This window comes from Neolamprologus multifasciatus, chromosome 23 (genome assembly GCF_963576455.1).
Source record: "Neolamprologus multifasciatus chromosome 23, fNeoMul1.2, whole genome shotgun sequence".
NCBI lineage: Eukaryota > Metazoa > Chordata > Actinopteri > Cichliformes > Cichlidae > Neolamprologus > Neolamprologus multifasciatus.
In genome coordinates this window covers 15,723,221-15,743,399 of record NC_140460.1, presented here as the reverse complement: position 1 = coordinate 15,743,399, position 20,179 = coordinate 15,723,221, and the positions used below count along the sequence as shown (strand labels likewise).

Genomic DNA, 20,179 nt, shown 5'->3' with positions numbered 1-20,179 from the left:
TCAATCTTCAAGGAGACAAAAGAATGATCCTGGAATGAGTATCTAAAATAAGAGATTATGTTTAACTATGTTTAGTTGCAGGTGTGTGAGGAGATGAAGAAAGAATAACACAGCACTGTATTAAACCCAGAGTAAAAGATGGTTTGGGAAATAGTGAAGCCTGCCGAGCTGGTTTGGTAGCCTAGAGTGAAGACTGATGATACTCTGACTGTTCACATGCTCCGAGCTAATAGTTCATATCTTTGTGAAAAGCAGTCAACCAAAATCCTTAGATTTTTCACGAACGTAGTGAAAACAAATCAAGTCCAAGTATGCAAACAAGCTTGCAGCTTGAATGCTGTTGTCATTAAAGCAAAAGGGAGTTTCACTCTCATCTTGTTGACATTATCAGTGGACCAATAATAAGCTTTTTGAAATCAAAACAAATATAAAATGCAATACAAGTGTCTTTTAGATTAAAGCTTATTTAACAGGACTAATTTCATTTCAGGTTATTTTACTGCAGCATAAGCCAAGTTATAAATCTTTAAATTTGATATAACTGAATAATTGACACTGTCATGGGCCCTTATTTTAACAATATATAGGCTTTAGATATTTATTATTTACAATAAAGAAACATGTATTCACACCCTTACAAGACTATCCCGGAAATCTGGAGGCAGGACCAGAAGGAGTCACGTGACACGCTATACTGGTTAAACTTCCTGTTGTCACTTTAGTTAATTATTTCTTTCTATTTTTTTTCCCTTCTAACGTTTTCCTTTACTTTTTAAAATTATAAAGTCGAGTTATAATACGTGGCGTTTATTTTCCTTTGCTAAAGTATCTCTGAAACGAAGCGGTAATCTAAGGAAGTTTAACCGGTTGCTAATGTTAGCTAGTTAGCTGGCGTATCTTTCCTTCAGTGACAGGTGAAAGCTCGCTCCGTCCAGGCTTACCTTTTACCTGTTAAAACCGTTTTTTCCCTTCGTGCTTTACGTTTGTAGCCTCGTGTAGGTGATCAGTTTACAAATCAGCACCATGGCCGGTCTCCTTTCATTGCATTGTGTCGCCTCTCTCAAGAAGTCCGGGAGTCTAATTCATTTTAGAAGCGCTGGTCTGGGGGTTCATATGAGACACTATAGCAGCAAAAAGGCCTCCTCTTCATCGTCTTCGGAGTATCTGCACCAGAGCGTCGTGCCTTCCATGCATTACCAGAAGAGTTTACCCAGGTAAGGCGTTTTGTGACGAATTTGGACACATTGCTTTTTCATTTTCTCCAAACATGTCGCGCAAACTCAAAAAAAAATCTGTGGTTTCATGTGCACCGGAGATGTCCACCAAACAAAACAAAAAGGTGTCCTGAAATAAAGGTGACCCATTTAGCTTTTAGATCGATGTAGGTAAAAGGGCATGCTTGCGTTAAACTCAGTGACCACTAGAGGGTGACATGAATTATGGTTAATGACGCTTAAAAAGAAAAGGTGTGTGAAAACAGTTCACCCCAAATTATTTTGTAAAATTCACATACAAACAACATTTTTCTTCAGAGCGTTCATAATTCTCTGTGGTACAGATTTAACAATCAGCGCAGTTGCCTCAAGGCGCTTAATGAGCTTTCTAACACAACACAAAAAAAAATCTATTTTAACACACTCAGAAAATAGATTTTGTGCAGGAAACATTATACAGATATTTCAGTCCATAAGATGGCATCACACAGTTGCTGCACATCCATGATGCAAATCTCCCATTCCACAACATCCCAGACCGCTCGGTTAGATTGAGATCAGGTGACTGTGAAGGTCATTTGAGCAGAGTGAACATGGTGCTTTATACTCCTGGAGGCAGCCATCAGAGGATGGGTACACTGTGCCCAGAAAGAGATGGCCATGGTCAGCAGTAATACTCAGGTACGCTCTGGTGTTTAATCAATGCTCAGTTGGTACAAGATGCCCAAAGTGTGCCAAATAAACATTGCCCCCAGCATTACATGATCATCACAGCCTGAACCATTCATACAAGGCAGGATAGATCATGCTTTTGTGTTGTTTATGTCTAATTCTGATCCTACCGTCCAAATGTTACAATAGAAATCGAGACCCATCAGGCATTTTACATGAAATAAAAATGTTGAAGAAAATGTCCCTAGTTTAAGAAAGCTGTTGAGCATTTGGTTCTTGAACATGGATCACCACATCACAGTGGGTGCTCTCTTCCGTTAAGTTGTTTTTATTATAAAACATACAAATGAATCAAATAAAACATGACTGACTTCATTTCCCTTTTGCTGTTTAGATTGCCCATACCAAAACTGGAGGATACTATCAGGAGATATTTGGCTGCCCAGAAGCCTCTTTTGGATGATGACCAGTTCAGGTGAGTTTCCACAAGTTAAATCAAACTTTTTATTTGATTATTTAAATGCTTTAAACCTAGTTGGAGCCATTGTTGTCATGTATCTGCAGAACAACAGAGAAACTTGCTCAGGATTTCCAGAATGGTGCGGGAAAGCAGTTGCATGAGGAACTGGTTGCACAGGATAAAAACAATAAGCACACAAGCTACATCTCAGGTAACTATGACTAGCCTAAAACTGAGCATCTAAGATGGAATAATCACTGTTAAATGAGGTTAAAAATTTTCTTTTGTGTCACAGCTCCCTGGTTTGATATGTATCTGTCTGCACGTGACTCTGTGGTGCTCAACTTCAACCCTTTCATGTCCTTCAATCCCGACCCAAAGATTGAGTACAATGACCAGCTGTTGCGGGCGACCAACATGGTGTGTTCAGCTGTGCGCTTCATGAAAACGCTACGAGCCGGTCTGCTGGAGCCAGAGGTTTTCCATCTGAACCCAGTCAAAAGCGACACGGACAGTTTCAAGAACTTTATCCGCTGGGTCCCATCTTCACTGTCCTGGTATGGGGCCTACATGGTGAATGCATACCCTTTGGACATGTCTCAGTACTTCCGCCTCTTTAACTCAACTCGGATTCCTAAGCATGGGCGAGATGAGCTCTTTACTGATGAGAAAGGGCGACACCTTTTGGTTATGAGGAAAGGAAACATGTACGTGTTTGACATAATAGACAGGGATGGGAATTTAGTGAAGCCTGCAGAGATCCAGTCCCACTTGAAGTACATTTTGTCTGACTCGACACCGGCACCAGCCTTCCCTTTGAGTGTTCTGACCAGTGAGAACAGGGACGTGTGGGCAGGGCTCAGGGACAAGCTGATTGGTGCTGGAAACGCAGAGGATTTACGGGTCGTGGACAGCGCCCTTTTCTGTCTCTGCCTGGATGACGAGAGCATGCGGGACCATATTCACATCTCCCACAACATGCTGCACGGCAACGGCTGTAACCGCTGGTACGACAAGTCCTTCAGCCTCATTGTAACCAAAGACGGACAGGCAGCTATTAACTTTGAACATTCCTGGGGTGACGGCGTCGCTGTGCTTCGCTTCCAGAACGAGGTCTTTAAGGACACCACCGAGAAGCCACTGGTGCACCCAGGTTCGGCTGCTGCTGCTGTGGATTCGGCCTCTGCTGTGCGCAGATTGCAATTCAAGCTGAACAAGGAGCTGGAGAATGGCATCCAAAAGGCAAAGGAGAATATTGACTCTGCCGTATCAAAACTCACAATTGACGCCATGGAGTTCAAAAGAGGCGGGAAGGAACAGTTAAAGAAGAACAGGCTGAGTCCAGATGCTATAGCCCAGCTGGCTTTCCAGATGGGCTTTCTGAGGCAGTACGGACAGACTGTAGCCACGTACGAGTCGTGTAGCACTGCAGCTTTCAAGCATGGCCGCACAGAGACCATCCGACCAGCGACTGTACAAACCAAAAAGTGCTCACATGCCTTCGTTCAACAGCCTGGGAAACACAGTGTGGCGGAGCTGCAGGCCATGCTCGATGAATGCTCCAAATATCATGGGCAGCTCACCAAGGAGGCAGCTATGGGTGCGTGTGACATGTCAGCATGCAGATAAATTATGGTGATTTTGTACACCAGTAAACACAGTGTTTTAAACTGCAGATATCTCTGATAGTAATTATCTGTCATAGCAACAACACATCATAACAGGCCAAATCAGTAGTTTATCTGAGCTAAATATTTAAACCATAAAACGCTATAACCATGTTTAAACATTTCACAGCCCCCCCAAGATGATTTAATCAGAACCAAAGGAAAAAAACACCTTTAGTTTGTTTCTTTGTCCTCCTGCACCATCAGGAGTTGAGCAATCGATCTTTGCACACAGACATTATTTATTTTAGTGCTCTAAAAGTTCTTATCTGTACCAAATATTATGTAATCATCATGTTGCTGTGTGTTTAGGATTTGTGCACTTGTAATGCTTTAAAAAAAAAAAAGTATTTCTCAACAATAGCATCTCATTTACAGTTTAAAAAGTTGAATTTGCTGTAATATTTAATAAACAGGTTGCCAAGTAGCCACCTAGTAATGGGCTAAAATGACCCATTTTTATCAGCTGAACATCATCTAAGTGACCATGTGATTAAGTACATAATTTTGCCCACACATTGAACAGGCCAAGCAATACTGTAGCATGGCCATGTAATAGTTAAAAATATAGCAGCATATGTTAAAAGTGTAAATCTTTTTTACATATTCAGGGAGAAACAAACACATAAAAGTGTATGGTCTTAAAAACACAATATATGATTGTCACTTACTTTTTTAGATTCATTCATTTAAATTTAATGATACTTACGTAATTTTTTGGCCTTTATGACTTGGGCTCTCTCTCAGAGCTCAAATCGCACTTCAGTCTGACATATGCAGATATCTGATTTACAAAAACTGGGAATCTGTTTTAGTATTTTTCTACTAAATGGATGAGCGAATATGTTTTGATATTAGCTTATTAGACATATAGGGGCATGGTCTGCAATATGAAATTTTAGGTTTTTTTACAGTAATGCAAGCAAGGTAAAGTCATAAGTCTTATTCACCATAATGTGTGACTTTATTAAAGTTGAATTATTTTCTTGAATGCACTGTTCGATATAAAAAAACTGAAGTGTTAAGATAATGACTGATTAGCACTTTTTATTACACACAATGCTGACCTGAGAACAGTTCCTTCACTAACTGCTCTTTTTGCATCTCTCTCCAGGTCAGGGTTTTGACCGTCACCTGTTCGCGATGCGATACCTGGCCGCCTCAAAGGGCCAAGCTCTGCCCAGTCTGTACACTGAACCAGCTTACGCCGCCATCAACCATAACATCCTCTCTACTAGCACCCTCACCAGTCCAGCTGTCAGTCTTGGCGGCTTTGCCCCTGTGGTACCTGATGGTTTTGGTGTCGGCTACGGCGTCCACGACAATTGGATCGGTTGCAACGTATCTAGTTACCCGGCTCGCAACGTCCATGAGTTCCTGCAGTGTGTCCACAAGTCTTTAGAGGACATTTTCACAGTGCTGGATGGAAAGCCACTGAGCTAAGAGTGAACAGGTGTACTTTTACATATTGATAAAGGTAAGAGTCGGAAGGAAATGCAGGGAGAATAGAAAGGATGTCGAAAACTGATGGGCAGCTCTTTAAAAACAAAGTTTCCTCTGTCATCCCTTAGTTATTTAAACGTATCATAACAATTGTTCAGTCATGAATAGGACTGCTGGTGTGCGGCAAAAATCATAACCAGTTATTTTGGTGAAACTTAATATTCTAACATTTTGGTGAAAAATATCCAACTGTAATGAAAAAATATCAGCAACTTCATCTATAACACTACAAAATGAGGGAATCAAAGCAAAATCAAGTGTAGCAAAATACATTCTTTTCATATTCACTTTCAAGCCCTGAAAACAATAAAAAAAAAATTTATTTACCTTCATTGAAAATTTGCTTATGTTTGACTTCCTCAGCCCACAGTCATTCCAAATTGCCATTCAGACATTTGTGCCCAACTCTTACATACATGCTGACGTTAGTGTGCTGTGGCCTAATGTTACTGTTAGCTGTGATTTAAGTTTGTTCAGCCATCCATCCTCATCAGGGGGAGGGAGTCTATACCAGCTACCATGGGGCAAGAGGCAGGGTACATACTGGACAGGTCACCAGTTTTTCGCAGGGCTAACACATAAGAACAGACAACCGTTTGCACTCACATGGGCAATTTGGAATTATCAATTAACATAACCCCACTAACTGCATATCTTTGGACTGTGGGAGGAAGCCAGAGTACCTGGAGAGAACCTACGCAAACACGTGAACAACATGCAGAGGGGCCTTTGCATGTTCTCCAAACTCAACACCTTGCTGTGAGGCAACAGTTAAAATATAATCCTGCCCCTATGCAATTTGTGGTTTCTCAAGGAGGGTCTCCACATTAAACTTTTTTCTTAAATGGAAGTGAAATACGAAGCAAATTTCCACTAATTAACGGCCATGATACACGTAATGCATATATAATATAGCTATCTTACAGTGTTATGAAGTGACACAGAGGCCAATTGAGTTACTGCTTATGTCAGAGAAATGAGGGAATCGTTACTCTGTAAAAGGCCCTTCAGAAGGGGGTGGGTTGAACTTGGAGCTCTGACTCTAGTTGGTCATTCATGCAGTTAAAGTTCTCTGCAATAGTTGCCAGTCAGGATGCAGAGGATGTGCCTTTTTGAATGATGTGAAGCTCAACCAGAGCATTTACAAATCACCACTGCAATACACTGAACTGTCATTAGTGTTAGATTACAGCCATTTGTTGTGCTTGAATGTATTGAAATTAAAAGTTAATTACCTCTGCTCTTTTATTTGCCCTTGTGATTCTTCACAGACAGCTGATCATTTAAGACGACAACACATTCTTTAACCAAATCTCTCTTTATTTAAAATAAAAAATAGTTCCACCAAAAGCAAATGTACAAATGCGGTAGTACAACAGAAACATCAGCTAAAGTAATTAAAATGAGCAAAATCCGGATTTTAGATGGGCTTGATCTTGAAGTGTAGGCCAATCAGACTGAAAACGAGACATTTCAGATCTTGCACCAGGTAGTAGAACACACGAAGGCCCTCGGGGTCCCTGAAAACACATATGTGCTTACATCAGTAACAAATACAATTTACTTTCCACTTCCCAACTCCTGGATATATTACTTACTTTGACTGATTGACGTCAATCAAGGAGCCAATTTTGGAGGTTGTGAATGAAATGTGCTCGTCCCCGATGACAATTTCGAGTTCCTGTGAAAGATGAGACAAAAAACAGGCCTCAGAAAATTATCTTAGGAGAAAATCATCACTGCAGAGTTGATGAAGGTCACTTTCTTTCATAAGTACAAAAGTTTAGGTCATTTTCACAGTGCTCTCAACTTTATTCTTCTTTCTCCACTATGATCTTATTGGTCAGAGAAAAATCCATTTGGTTGACCTTCTGTCCGCACAGGTTTGAATTAAAGGATGAACTGCAGTTGACTGCTCACTTTTAAGGAAAGTAGCCAAAGACCTTATCAAACTGGGACATTTCTTCCACCTTCCGTCTTATTAACTGCATGCTCAATTTGCAAAGGGTGAGAAAAACTAAGAGTATGAATATATTAGAAAATGATTCTTTCATAGAAGGAAATCACACTCAGAAGATAAGCCTGAACTTTCAAACAATAACTTGTTTTAAGCAGCCCATTTATCCCATATGATGATATGACCCTTGAGCAATCACTCCAGGTATGTACTAGGAAACAGAACAAAGATCTAGAGCAGGGGTGTCAAACTCCAGCCTCGAGGGCCGGTGTCCTGCAGGTTATAGATCTCACCCTGGGTCAACACACCTGAATCAAGTGATCAGTTCATTACCAGGCCTCTGGAGAACTTCAAGACATGTTGAGGAGGTCATTTAGCCATTTAAATCAGCTGTGTTGGATCAAGGACAAATCTAAAACCTGCAGGACACCGGCCCTCGAGGCCTGGAGTTCGACACCTGTGATCTAGAGTATGAATGACTGGCTAAATGTTTATCGGTTTTGCTATTGGAACTATAACATATTCCAGGATAAGTTAAAAAAAAAAACTGCCAAATTTATTCACACCACTATTTAGGGCTTGTAAATCATAAAATATTCAGATTGTGAAAGTATAACTTTGCATGGAGATATTAAACAAAGTGCAATTAAAGTATCAGCAAAATCCAACTGATGCTGTAGGGTCATCAGGTCAGATTTTTCTTTTCCACACGTGTAAACGATAAGCCTCAGTATAACCATGAGGTCTAAGCATACCCAACCCAAACCAGGAAATGGAATAAAAGAACAGAAACAGTCCACTTCTCAGCAGTTCACTACTGGATAAACTTAGTGTGGTTTGGGTGAGGAAGCTGCCTGGATACAGCATGCAAAAGGCAGGATTGAGGATCACCACTCTCAGCGAAGGTACCAGAATATTTTCACAACAGCACACAGACTGTACTTGCAATGTGGAATAGTTAAAGACCGCCTTGGACAGTTGCCTATTGCAACGTACCTCAAAAAATCTGCATGGCATGAATGAAAATAGCTGAAACTGCAATAACTGGGAGGACACGGGGTAATAAAGAGGTCACAAACCTGTCTGCCAACTCTATCAGGAGGCGGCCACAGAGCATCATCTTCCTTGGTGATTTCACTGTCGTCAATGATCCTCTTCAGCTCCTCCATCACACTTTTGTGAACATATGCCTGGTTGGCACACCGGAAAACGCATAAGTCAGATTTAAATTTGTACATTTCGAGAAACGGCATTAATTTATAACCACATGCATGTTGTTTGAGCATGATGACCGAAACTACTTCTCGAAAAATAACCAAACAACCACCCCTTACACATACATTTAAAATCAATCATACGTTACCTCTTTCCTGATCATTACGTCATTCTTGTAGTTACTGTTGTTTGCATATCTCAGTTTACCTGCGGGGGAAAAAAGATTAACTTTAACGTGGGAAACTGTATCGTTTCGAACAAAACGCCCGAGTTTGTTATCAATCGCTACAGGCCGCATGGCGCGTACGCACTCACAGGATGAACTCAAAACATTACTGCTTATATTCTAAACCACACGCTATGGTAATAATAATATTATTTATATATAAACAAAGTTAGTAATCAGCATTACTCCTGCAGCTAAATCCAAACGGAGAATTTGGCTCTTTGACTCCGCTGCGGCCTAGCTGAACCGGTTAGCTTCGAACCACGGACAGCTAACGCGTCTGTATTACCACTCAAATTACACTTACCGTCAGGCCTGAACTCAAATTCTAGAAACTCGTGTCCAAACTTCCCCTTGTGCCCGACATAATATCTCAAATAAAAGTCGCTTGTTGACATCTTTATTCTACAGAAAGCGTTTTCTGCGCAAGTCTGACGAACAAAACTGAGCTAGCAAGACCAGCCCAGAGCCTCGCCAACCGTATACGCATGCGCAGAGGATTGCAGCTGAGAAGCTTTTTTGACCAAAGTTTGTCTTAAAGGTCATATTCCCGCGATAATTCAGTCACTTTTTTACTTTAAGAATTTAGACTTAGGGTTTCTTTTTTTTTTTAAGTTTGTGTCATTTTTTTTAAGTTAACTAGCAACTTTTTTTCTTTTATGCCTTTAGTTCAGAAGTATAAAATACATTTTATTTTTTTATTCATTTAGTCACCTATTTTTGGAATAAAACTCCATTAATAAATACAATTTCTGGCTTCCTCTTGGGGTATGTATAAATCTGACAACACCCAAGAATGTGCTTTTTAAGACGCCAAACCATAATCCTCAACAACTTCTACAGATGTACAGTATGGAATAATTCATTACTGAAGCACAAAATTCGCTTCTGGTCCTCTGTAAATCTTCTAAATGGCTTTGTTACATTACAAAAGAAAAAGAAACAGTTGAATAACTATATCAGTAATTAATTGTTAATTATTTCCAGTTTTGTTCATTTGTTTGCTTGATTTTACTTAAGCCATCAATTCATGGTTGGTGTTTCTGCATTCATTTATCATCAGGTTCTTCCTGAAAGAACTCACGCAGGGCTGAACTTATTCTACGTCTTTATACGTTGTCGCATTTTTCTAACGTCATCAACCCGCTCTGGCGCACAGGAAAAGTCTGCACGTGTGGTGGTTGTAAACTTTGAGCCATGGCAGGCGCGTTTTCACAGGAGCTTGAGGATCTGTTGAATCCTTTGCCAAAATTCGTGGATCCGGAGGATGATGATGACGAGGCAACCAAAGCCAGAGTGGTGGACCGGTTCAATGAAGACGACAATGAGGATGAAGATGCGGCCGGCCTCAGCGCTCTGCGGAAGCGCAACACCTCCCTGCTTTCGGACACAGATAGACGGTATGTGGGAAAGCCAGTGTCCCGAAAGCAGCTGCTAAGGGAGACTGAGGAGGATGAACATGATGTTGAGGATGAGGATGAGGAAGAGGAAGAAGGTGACGAAGATGATTCAGTGGGGGATGAAGAGGCAGATGACGATGAAAATGCTTCAGAGGAGGAGGACGACTACGATGATGATGAGGAAGAGTTGTTGATGGGCAGTGATTCAGAACTTGATGTTAAACTAGCTTTAAAGAAGAAAGCAACTGACATCACCTTTCCTCAGAAAGTAGACTTCCACAAACTGACAGAAGGTATGGATGACCTGGGAATGAGCGAGGATGATGATGAAAGCCGTGAGGAGTCTGAAGGCAGTGAAGAAGAGGAAGGCTCTGGTGATGATGATGATGAGATGGAAAGTGAGCAAGAGAATGATGATGATGGAGTGGTGCGCACGTTTTCTCAGGACAAAGTAGATGAGGAGGTGGAGAAAGGAAAGGCGGTGCAGAACCAGCTGGCCCTGTGGGACCAGCTGCTCGAGGGCCGGATAAAAATCCAGAAAGCTTTGGTGACTGCCAACCAGCTTCCTCAGCCACAGACTTTCCCAGAGTTCAAGAGGAGAGGTGGGGGGGAGTTCACAGCGGCGTTGAAGAACACTCACAAGGCTCTGAAGGCTCTTCAGAGGTCCCTACTGGAGTTGCACGAGCAACTTCTGCACCAGAACGCTGACACGAGATCCATCGACACAGGGGAAGACGAGGAGATAACCAGCGACGATGAAAATGAGGGATCAGCGCAGCAGGCCAGAGCACCCAAACGAAAACTGGAGATGGCAGAGTACCCGGACTTCATGGCCAAACGGTTTGCAGCTTTCCAGCCTTACTGCAATGCCACGCTGCAGAAGTGGCACGACAAAACAAGGCTGACGATGGGCAAGAGCACCAAAGGGTTTGGGGCGTTCGAGAGGAACATTCTCACCCAGGTGGAGCAGGTGCTGATGGACAAGGACAGGCTGTTGAAGCGGACCCAGACCCAGCGCTCAGAGTACCGGGTCCTGGGGAAGGTGGAAGCCCCTGCTCTCACATCTGAGAACATCCCCATGGAGGGAGGCGAGGTGTCGGAGCAACAGCTGAAGTCCAACACGCATCTGAAAGATCTCGATGAGGACCTATTTGATGACGACGATTTCTACCACCAGCTGCTGAGGGAGCTGATCGAGCGTAAGACGAGCGCAGCGGACCCCAACGATCAGGTGGCTATGGGCCGGCAGTGGCTGGCCATCCAGAAGCTGCGCAGCAAAATCAAGAAGAAAGTAGACACTAAAGCCAGCAAGGGGCGCAAAGTCCGGTTCCACATCCACAGCAAACTGGTCAATTTCATGGCGCCGATTGACCACAGCTCGATGAGCGACGAGGCCCGCAGCGAACTCTACCGAAGCCTGTTTGGTCAAAACACGTCTGTGAGGGAGTGACATTAACGTGCTGAGATTCCCAGGACTGAATAGCCACTCTCCTTTAGCAGGAACTCTTCAGACTGTCTTACATACTGAACTCAAAAGAACGTGCAGTTCTTTAGAAACGTCTTTCACACCAAAGTGCTTCTTTATTTAATCACAGGAGTGCTACTTTAAAAATTCACACTGTTTTTCCATCACACGTGAATGAAGTAAAGTGATTACTTGAACTCATTGTATGACTTTATTTAAGTAAATAACTGTGGCCAGTCCCATGCAGCCAGTTCATGGAATGTTCCTGCTCCAGTTTTGTTTGTCTTTGTTATTTGCTTTTATTTTTTGCTTTTCCAGTGTAAAAAAAATCCAGAAAACCTGCTTAGTGTATACTGTTGATTTGGGGCACAGCCGGGAATATGTGAAACATTACATATGTTGCAGGGCTACATTAGCCTGGACTGAGATCATAAAGAAAATGAATTTTCATGTTTAACTATTAGGTAATAGTAAAATTAATTTTAGATACGTTATTACAAATACACATTTAAACACTGACAGAAAAGTTTTCTCAATTGTTTGAATACATGGCAGCATTCAAAGCAGATATTGTGATTTGGAAAATGTAAAAAAAACAAAACAACGTTGAGTCCTGTGATACACTGGACACCTCTCCATGTACCCCACACTCTGCCCTATTACAGCCCCGATGAACTTCTGCCTTCCCATGATGCTAAGTTGGATATGAAGTTAAGAAAAATGCACCAGTTTAACATCTATGGTTTACACTAACAGAAAAAGAAAGCTGTTTTCTGTTAACTCACTGTTTTTAACCGTTTTCACATGGAAGTTATCACCGCTACAGGATGAGCCTGGTGTCAAAATGCAGGTAAAAATGATGAGTTGTTTTAACCAGTTAACCCTTTAAAGTTTACCAAAATAATCCTTTTCAGTTTTGGTCCAGTGAATCAGAAAACAGAAATTTTAAGTATTGAAACTACGATGTATGACATGATATTGATGCTCTTGGTTGTAGGAAAAAGTATTGTGATTTGAGCTTCAGCTTAAATGTGTCTATCAGCCCTTAAAGTGCTGTGTTTATAAAGTTAAGACATGAGGGTTTTTATTTGCTAATAAAATACATTTGTGATTTAAATTCAGATGTTTCGTTTTTTTTTAAGCTGAATCTTGTGAGAACTCAAACTGTTTTGTTTTTATTTTATTGTCTACCTGCAGAAGTCTCAGTACATTTTTCACCAATTACAGCATCGGAAATTGTTAAACAAACACAATCTACATGAATATCTGCTGACGTACACACAGCATGACTCACTCAAGCGTGCATGTACCCACCACAACCACATGTCTGATTTAATGTGCAATGCTTCCAGTTGTCTGTTAAGCAGATTATGAATGGTCACTGCAGGTCTGTACTTGCTAAAGTGTGCCTGTGTCATGCCTTTTTATTGTAATGTTTGGCATTTTCTCCTTTGGGAGACAATCTTACACAAGTCACACAAGGCAATTTCAATATCGAGCTTCAAAACAGTGCTGAGTCAGAATGGCATCCGCTCAGTGCCGGCAGGTGCTGCTGGTGTAGGAGTTCCCTTTAGCATTATTATTTCACTCATGATTAACAACACGTTAACGCTGGGTTGATCTGACACAAGCGAACATCATTTTATTGTGACACCTCTTCCATTTGGAGCATATGCTTGTACCCCAGAGCACACCCACTGTTAATGCTGGCTGCACACCATTCAGTATGGAGTCAACCTACAAGACTCAGCTGTGAGGAAAACAATCCATTTAAGGTTCACATTTTACTTGCAAAAAAACTTTTAAGGGCTCTTTGGGGCATTTTATCACAACGCAGACACAAAATGCCACTCCATATCTTTGCTGCCTCTACAGCACTAAGCAGTGTGTGGCACTTCTTTCTCAATTTGTGACATCAAGAATAACACAACACAGAACGGTCTTCATTAAAGAAGCTTTTTAAGGTGAAAATAACAGTACCTGAGCAGTCAAACATACAGAAAAGAAACATCATCATATTAAATCAATCTCCTTTTAGAGTTCAGTCCATCTTCTTTTAATGAAAACATCTTAACATGCATCTGACTGTTACAAGGAAAAATTATACTTTGTGGTAATTTCTTAAAATGATAAATTTTCCTGATTTCTTAATATTAAATGGGTAACAGCAAAATTAAACTCCATATTTAGTCCACAAAAACCATCTTTGGCGGTGATGTAGTACATCGGGTGTTTGAGGCATAAATTGGTTGTTTGAGCTGAGCTTTTTGTTTAATTATTTTTAAACAGATCTTGAAAAAGAAAAATGTTAGTTTGCACTGGTACAGGGAATCAGCAGCATGTCACTTCACTTCATTTATTGGATTGTTAAAGGCTGTCGAGTGTGTGAATCTTTTTGCAGACAGTTTCTCCAGCTCAGTGCTGGATTAAAGGCAAGCAGCAGTTTGAAATGAAATTAAAAGTGAGTGCCTTTTTTCACTCCTCCCTCGATCAGTGTCATCCAGTACACAAGTTAAAGAGAAAATTTTAACTGAATACCTCTGCTGCGAACCAGCTCCACAAAGCCTCCTTTCATTTGAATAAGTCTAAGCAGAATCGCACCAAAAGGAGGCTTTTTGAATTCCCGGAAGTTATGCTGCCTTGCTGCAGTAGCCATGACGAAGAGCAGCACACTCAGGCAAACCATTCTCCTCTTCCCTGAAGGAGTGATGAGCTTCAGTGGGGCCGACTGCTCGACTCTATGTTCGGCTGCTTCTTCTCTGTCCCATAACCGCTGAACCACCCATTCATCCGTTTGGTCAAACCGCCGTTCAGAATGTCCTGGATGTGCTGAACGATGAGATTTATTGCAACTGCGTTGAAAGACAGATGTTTTATGGTTACAGATGGTCTCAGTTTGTAACTCTGTTTTACTGAGAGATACAAACTCATCATCCAGAAAAAGTTAATACCCCCAAAACTTACAGCTCATCTTTAATCACCAAAGGTCTAAGCTATTTTACAGAATAAAACGGCACAAAATAATGAAAAAAATATATATGTAATTGTCTCTTTGTTTACCATAGCTACACTATTTCGCTTCTTTGGCAGATATTATAAATTGTATATTTAAAAAAAAAAAATTAAATGAATTGTACAGCCCATATTATATAGAAATCTTGGTTTGTTACTTCTTACAAAAACACATTTTTATTTTTTTTGTGACACTTGTAAGAATACATTTTAAAACTTAAGGTATGTTTGGGTTAATTACACTCACTGGCCACTTTATTAAGCACACCTGTCCAGTTGCTCGTTAACACAAATATCTACTTAGGTAATCACACAACAGCAACAACACATTTAGACATGGAGACAAGGCAACATGCTGAAATATAACCAGGGGTCAGAACGGGGAAGAAAGGTGATTTATGTGGTTGTTCGTCCCAGACAGGCTGGTTTGAGTAATTCAGAAATTGCTGATCTACTGGGATTTTCCTAAGCAGCCATCTCTACGGTTTACAGAAAAAGGCGAAAATACTGATGGCCCTGAGTGCCACGCATGTGAGCAGGAAACTGAGGATACACCAAACACAGGGCCACCAAAAATTGGACAATAGATCGGAAAAACGCTGCCTGGAATAAAGTCATCACAGTAAGCCCGTTGTTCCATTCTTTGTACGTCAATGCTTCTGTTCCAAGCCAGACCTAAACAAATATTATGTGTAGAAAATTAGACTACTGATCAAATTTTAAAAAGCCACAGCGGCACATATACATATAAAACCTGACCAAGAAGCAATCAAGGGGAAATGGTCGGAGCAGGTGTGTCACGACAAAGTCTTCAGAGAGCAGTGCGGTTTTCTTTTACAGCTTTCCTAAAACTAGACAAAGCTGTTTTGTCCTCACCTTGCTTCCTGAGTATGAAGACCACAATTCCCAGCAAGGAGATAAACACAGCTGCGTCCTTGCTGATAAACACTGTTGAGTCTCCAAAATTTGCTTCCACTAGATTTGTTTTTCTAAATAATCCGTAATGTAGTCTTTATGATGCACTTCCCAGGCAGACCCACCCCCAGAACAACCAAAAAACTACTTACCAATGTTGTCAACTCCTCTCGGTATTATCACATCAGCATATTTCTTTGTCTAAACAAAGTCGAAAAGAAAAAAGAGCAAACATTTTATCTTTGACTCCATGTTCAGGGACAATGTGCAAATGTGCTAACAGAATATGGACTCACCGGCAGACAAAACTCTTCAAAAGCAGGCTTGACAAAGGTGATGTATTGGGCTAGAACGCTTTCCAAATCCCGACCACGTTCACTGATGTCACGGAGCACTGAAGGAAAACGAGACAAGGGAGAAAACGTTTAAATTGCATAAAGTATTTTAACACTTTTGTATAATTTCTTCCTTTTTTCTATTAAGAAAAGTGAAAAAAAAAGAAAAGATAATGAGTTAATTACTGAGTTGATCTATTGGTAGGCAGTTTAGCTACCTATAAGCAGACCCACTGTGTTTTCCCAGCTTCTAGTTTAGAGGTTAAGCCAAGAAATTTTAACAGGAAAACAGAAAAGCTTGTTTCCTAAGATGCCAAACTAGCTTTAATTTTCAGGAGCACTTCTTTGCAGCCCCCCTGTACCACAGGACCTCATTTTAAAAACAACTAATTCAATGAACCGTTACATTCATCCCCCGCCCCGTGCTTATAAACATAACAGATTTGTCTCGCCATGCGTCACCTCTCCGTGACAGACGAGTGTCTGCATCCGTATCCACGAACAGCTTCATGTGGAAAAAGTCTCGAATCTCCTGAGAGTAGAACATCAAGATGCCCTCAAACAGCACCACGTCAGCAGGGTACAATGTCATGGTCTCTTCTTTCCTGACATATATTAAAACAGAAAGAAGGTTAAACAGCATCCACTGCAGTGAAAAATGATAAGAATGGCGATTAGAGAGATTAAAAAGCTTGCGAGTTATTCGGAAAAAAGGTCTTGAATTCTATTAAAGGTGCAGCACCCCAAGAATGTACCGAACCAACATGTCTTGATGCAAATGAATTTCTTTCTTTATTTAAATGAACTTTAACAAAAATGAAATCTCAAATTTAACACAATAAAAAACTATAAATAAATAATTAACTTTTCATGCACTGTTTCACATTTGAACACTTTTACTACAAAACGCACTCAGATTTTTCCACCTTCCAGGCAGTTATGGGCTTCCATTCATTTCACTATGATATGAAAATCAATTTGCCCACCACAGTAGACATAATGCATGTCTTATGTATTACGATGCTTCCATTGATGCCGCATCAGAGATCTCTTTGTGTAAGCTGAAACCTGCTGAAACCTCCTTTAATGTTGTGCCTGTATGAACAGTTAGTCACCTGGAATGGGAAACAAAGTCATAAACAGGAATGTGGACTGTTTTCCCCTCCTTGATGTCCCACAGGGTCGCGATTATGAGGTCATTGTCAAATGCATCTATAGAGAAGGAAAGAGCACAAGGTAGTTAAAACCAAAAGTCACATTTGGCATGAATGACCAAACAATGCTTACGTTTCAATGCTCGACCCCCCTCTGGCCCAGTGACTCAGCATGACTCACAAATGCAGAGGTGATGTACCTGGGTGGTCAAAGTTGAACTGGCCCTTGAGCGCCTTAGCCTTCTGTTCCGGGGTCAGGGCCCTGTAGAAGCAGTCCTGGCTGAGGATGGCCACTTGCCGCTGGTGGTGGTCGATCTCGTTCTGGCCCAGCAGCTCCATGATTTTACTGCACACCGACGACTGAACACAAACAAAGAATCAGAAACAAGTGATCCTCGTTACACGATTTAACACGGCCTGATATTTTTGCACTGGAACCAACATTTACTTACACTTTACGTCCTAATCATGTAAAAACACAGCGTAGTCCATTACTGGAAATCATTGACGCCATTTCAGACACACACTCATAACAAATAACTGCAGTTTACTCCCTGTTCAGATAACATGTCTGGGAGAACAGGTGGTTCTGTGAGCAGTTACTCCTGTGGGAAAATAGAGGCATAACACCAGGAAGTTGAAGCCACAAACAACTGCCTGTTGAACCACAACCACCTTCACCTAAGAAGTCAGCATACCGTCACCCATATGAATAATGTCAAGAGATATGCCAGTCTTGGATTAATGGAAATACAAGGCTAAATTAGTTAGCCAAACAAATCCCAACTAATTAAATGTAGGTCAAAAACTATGCTTGTATGATGAAAATGCAAAACATGTTGCTAATACAGAGAAGTGCTCCAAAACAGGGCCTCATAGCACCAATCTTCAAATACATGTTGAAGATTAAATAAAAAGGACAAATGTACTTTATTTTATTTGAATGCAATTTTCCCAACTTCAGAAGCTTGTTTTATGTTCTTATATGATAGTTTTTGTGCTCCCGTGAATGACTTTTTATATCCCGAATAACTGTTAAAACTTTTACGTATCATTTCAGGTTATTTCATGGATCTGCACCGCGTTTCTTGTTAGATGTATTGATTTATGTAAACTTGAGCCAATCAAAATATGGGACATTTTCTCAGATTTAGTATAAAAATGCTGTGCAATCCTGTCACAAACTGGAGCCCTGGTTCACCCTAGAGATTGTGTTTATTGTGGTTATCCACTTTGCAACAAAATGTGACCATAGTGCAGCATATTCTGATCATCCAAGACAGAATACTGGAAACTACTGGGAACCTATAACATGCTGCACAATACAGAATGCCAAAGCATATATTTAGTCTGTCGTGGCACCAAAGCCGTCTACATTGTCAGTGTCAAGCAGGTCAGTGAAATGAGATAAAGTTAACATCAAGCGACTTTGAAACAGCGGATACATTGTGTGACATCAGAAAATCCTTTAGAAAGCGCAATAAAAAGAATAACGTCAAAGCTGCCGCCTCCAATAGTGATAATCATGCATCCATCTGCTGCAGACAGCACAGTGCGTTAACAGTCAGTTTTTTCAGCTTTCTTTGTCTGCAAATGCATTTTACACTCCTCGCAGCCAGCGCACCCAGCGCAGCTGATGCTAATTATGACAAACCTCAGTCCTCCTTTTCCTCTTTCCCATGATCTTCGCCACTCTTTACATCCCCTCTGATTAAAAAAGCATGAAAAACAAAATACGGGAGTCCTTCACGGAAGTTTGAAATCTGAACATCAATCTGGTTTCAATGGGGGGGTGAAAATGACAGTAGTGTTGACAGTGCACGTTTTCTGATTTGACATGCAGTACTGCGGCCTGCGTAACTTTCACTACTGATCAACACAACAACCAGGCCGAGTGACTAAGTAATGATTTTAAACTAAACTTCTTTTTTCCGAGGAAGAATACGTTTCATTTCTTAGTCTTGCCCTCTTCATCCCAAACGCATAATCTAACACAACAGATATTAAAAAAAATAAAAAAAAATAAAAAAAAAATCAGACGCCTCCAAGAAATAATCCAAAGGAAAAAAAGAAGAAAGGGTTTATAATATAAAAGCCAACCTTCCCGCTGGCTGTCCCTCCGGCCACACCGATGAGGAACGGCTGCCGAATATTTGAGTCATTTTCGGCTTGGTCACCTGGCTTTGTCTCGCTGTCTCCTGCCATGTTTCATCTGCAGCGCGCACCGTACCTCTACACCGGGGGAGTGCGCGCTCCTCCCATTTGATGATGGTGTAGGCGACGGTGAAGTTGGTGGTGATGATGACGTTCAAGGGCAACAAATCGAAGATGAGGATGCTGATGATGAAATCGCTGACAGGTAGTAGCGGGTTCCTTTTTTTCTCTTTTCTTTTATAAATTGTACTTGTGCAGCAATTTAACATTATTGAAAACACCGACTGTTTTTATTTGAGTTAAACAGTCAGTAAGCTGACTAGTACTCTAAGCCTTGAACACGTGGATTAATCAGCACAACAACAAAAAAAAAAAAAAAATCCACAATCATTTTGATGAAACATAAACTGTTTAAAGTGTAGCGTGGTGTATGGTGGTTAGTTCTCTTGTCTCACAGCAAGAAGTTCCTGTGTTTTCCTTCAAACGATCCATCTTCTTCCCATGAAGAAGCATCCTTCGACACTTTAAAATAGGGATGTCAAACACAAGGCCCTGGGGCCAGAATTGGCCTAGCAAAGACTCAAATCTGGCCCACTGGATGGATGTCTTTAGAAAATGTGAAGGAAGTAATTAATTTTTGGACATTTAAATGATTGCTAACAAGTTTTGCAGCTTTTCCTACTGATAAGGAACTGCCCCTTGGTATACATACACCAAATTAATAGATAAAGAATTAAATAACAGAAAGGTTCAACTTTCACCATTGACTATAGAAACATATGTTTTTACACTGGATCTGCAAAAAAAGGGGCATTTTCTGTGAATTAACA

The 20,179-nt window shown here is 40.9% G+C and overlaps 4 protein-coding genes across 6 annotated transcripts; 2 read left to right on the top strand and 2 right to left on the bottom strand.

The window, feature by feature from the left end:
- Positions 1–658: 658 nt before the first annotated feature.
- Positions 659–6,756, top strand: cpt2 (carnitine palmitoyltransferase 2). The gene is made up of 5 exons (XM_085150623.1): positions 659–1,214; positions 2,281–2,361; positions 2,451–2,557; positions 2,642–3,946; positions 5,128–6,756. Exons 1-5 carry the CDS (start codon positions 1,024–1,026, stop codon positions 5,454–5,456), a joined length of 2,013 nt encoding a protein of 670 aa, XP_085006749.1. The 5' UTR covers positions 659–1,023; the 3' UTR covers positions 5,457–6,756.
- A 59-nt stretch (positions 6,757–6,815) lies between these two features.
- magoh (mago homolog, exon junction complex subunit) lies at positions 6,816–9,419 on the bottom strand. Its single transcript, XM_085150636.1, has 5 exons — positions 9,222–9,419; positions 8,837–8,895; positions 8,553–8,663; positions 7,115–7,197; positions 6,816–7,036 (listed from the first exon to the last, which is right to left on the bottom strand). Exons 1-5 carry the CDS (start codon positions 9,310–9,312, stop codon positions 6,937–6,939), a joined length of 444 nt encoding a protein of 147 aa, XP_085006762.1. The 5' UTR covers positions 9,313–9,419; the 3' UTR covers positions 6,816–6,936.
- aatf (apoptosis antagonizing transcription factor) lies at positions 7,195–12,418 on the top strand. The gene is made up of 2 exons (XM_085150629.1): positions 7,195–8,378; positions 9,978–12,418. Exon 2 carries the CDS (start codon positions 10,112–10,114, stop codon positions 11,762–11,764), a length of 1,653 nt encoding a protein of 550 aa, XP_085006755.1. The 5' UTR covers positions 7,195–8,378; positions 9,978–10,111; the 3' UTR covers positions 11,765–12,418.
- A 1,303-nt stretch (positions 12,419–13,721) lies between these two features.
- On the bottom strand, positions 13,722–19,523 carry uck2a (uridine-cytidine kinase 2a). Of its 3 annotated transcripts, none has more exons than XM_085150632.1 (7): positions 19,296–19,505; positions 17,396–17,555; positions 17,157–17,253; positions 16,504–16,646; positions 16,003–16,100; positions 15,859–15,907; positions 13,722–14,631 (listed from the first exon to the last, which is right to left on the bottom strand). In XM_085150632.1, the coding sequence occupies exons 1-7, from the start codon at positions 19,398–19,400 to the stop codon at positions 14,495–14,497; spliced, it is 789 nt and encodes a 262-aa protein (XP_085006758.1). In that variant the 5' UTR covers positions 19,401–19,505; the 3' UTR covers positions 13,722–14,494. The 3 variants fall into 3 exon arrangements, with proteins under 3 accessions (XP_085006758.1, XP_085006759.1, XP_085006757.1); XM_085150633.1 differs by lacking the exons at positions 13,722–14,631; positions 19,296–19,505 and adding exons at positions 14,648–15,466; positions 17,648–19,201; XM_085150631.1 differs by lacking the exon at positions 13,722–14,631 and adding an exon at positions 14,650–15,466 and having other exon boundaries at positions 19,296–19,523.
- Between the last annotated feature and the right edge of the window lie 656 nt (positions 19,524–20,179).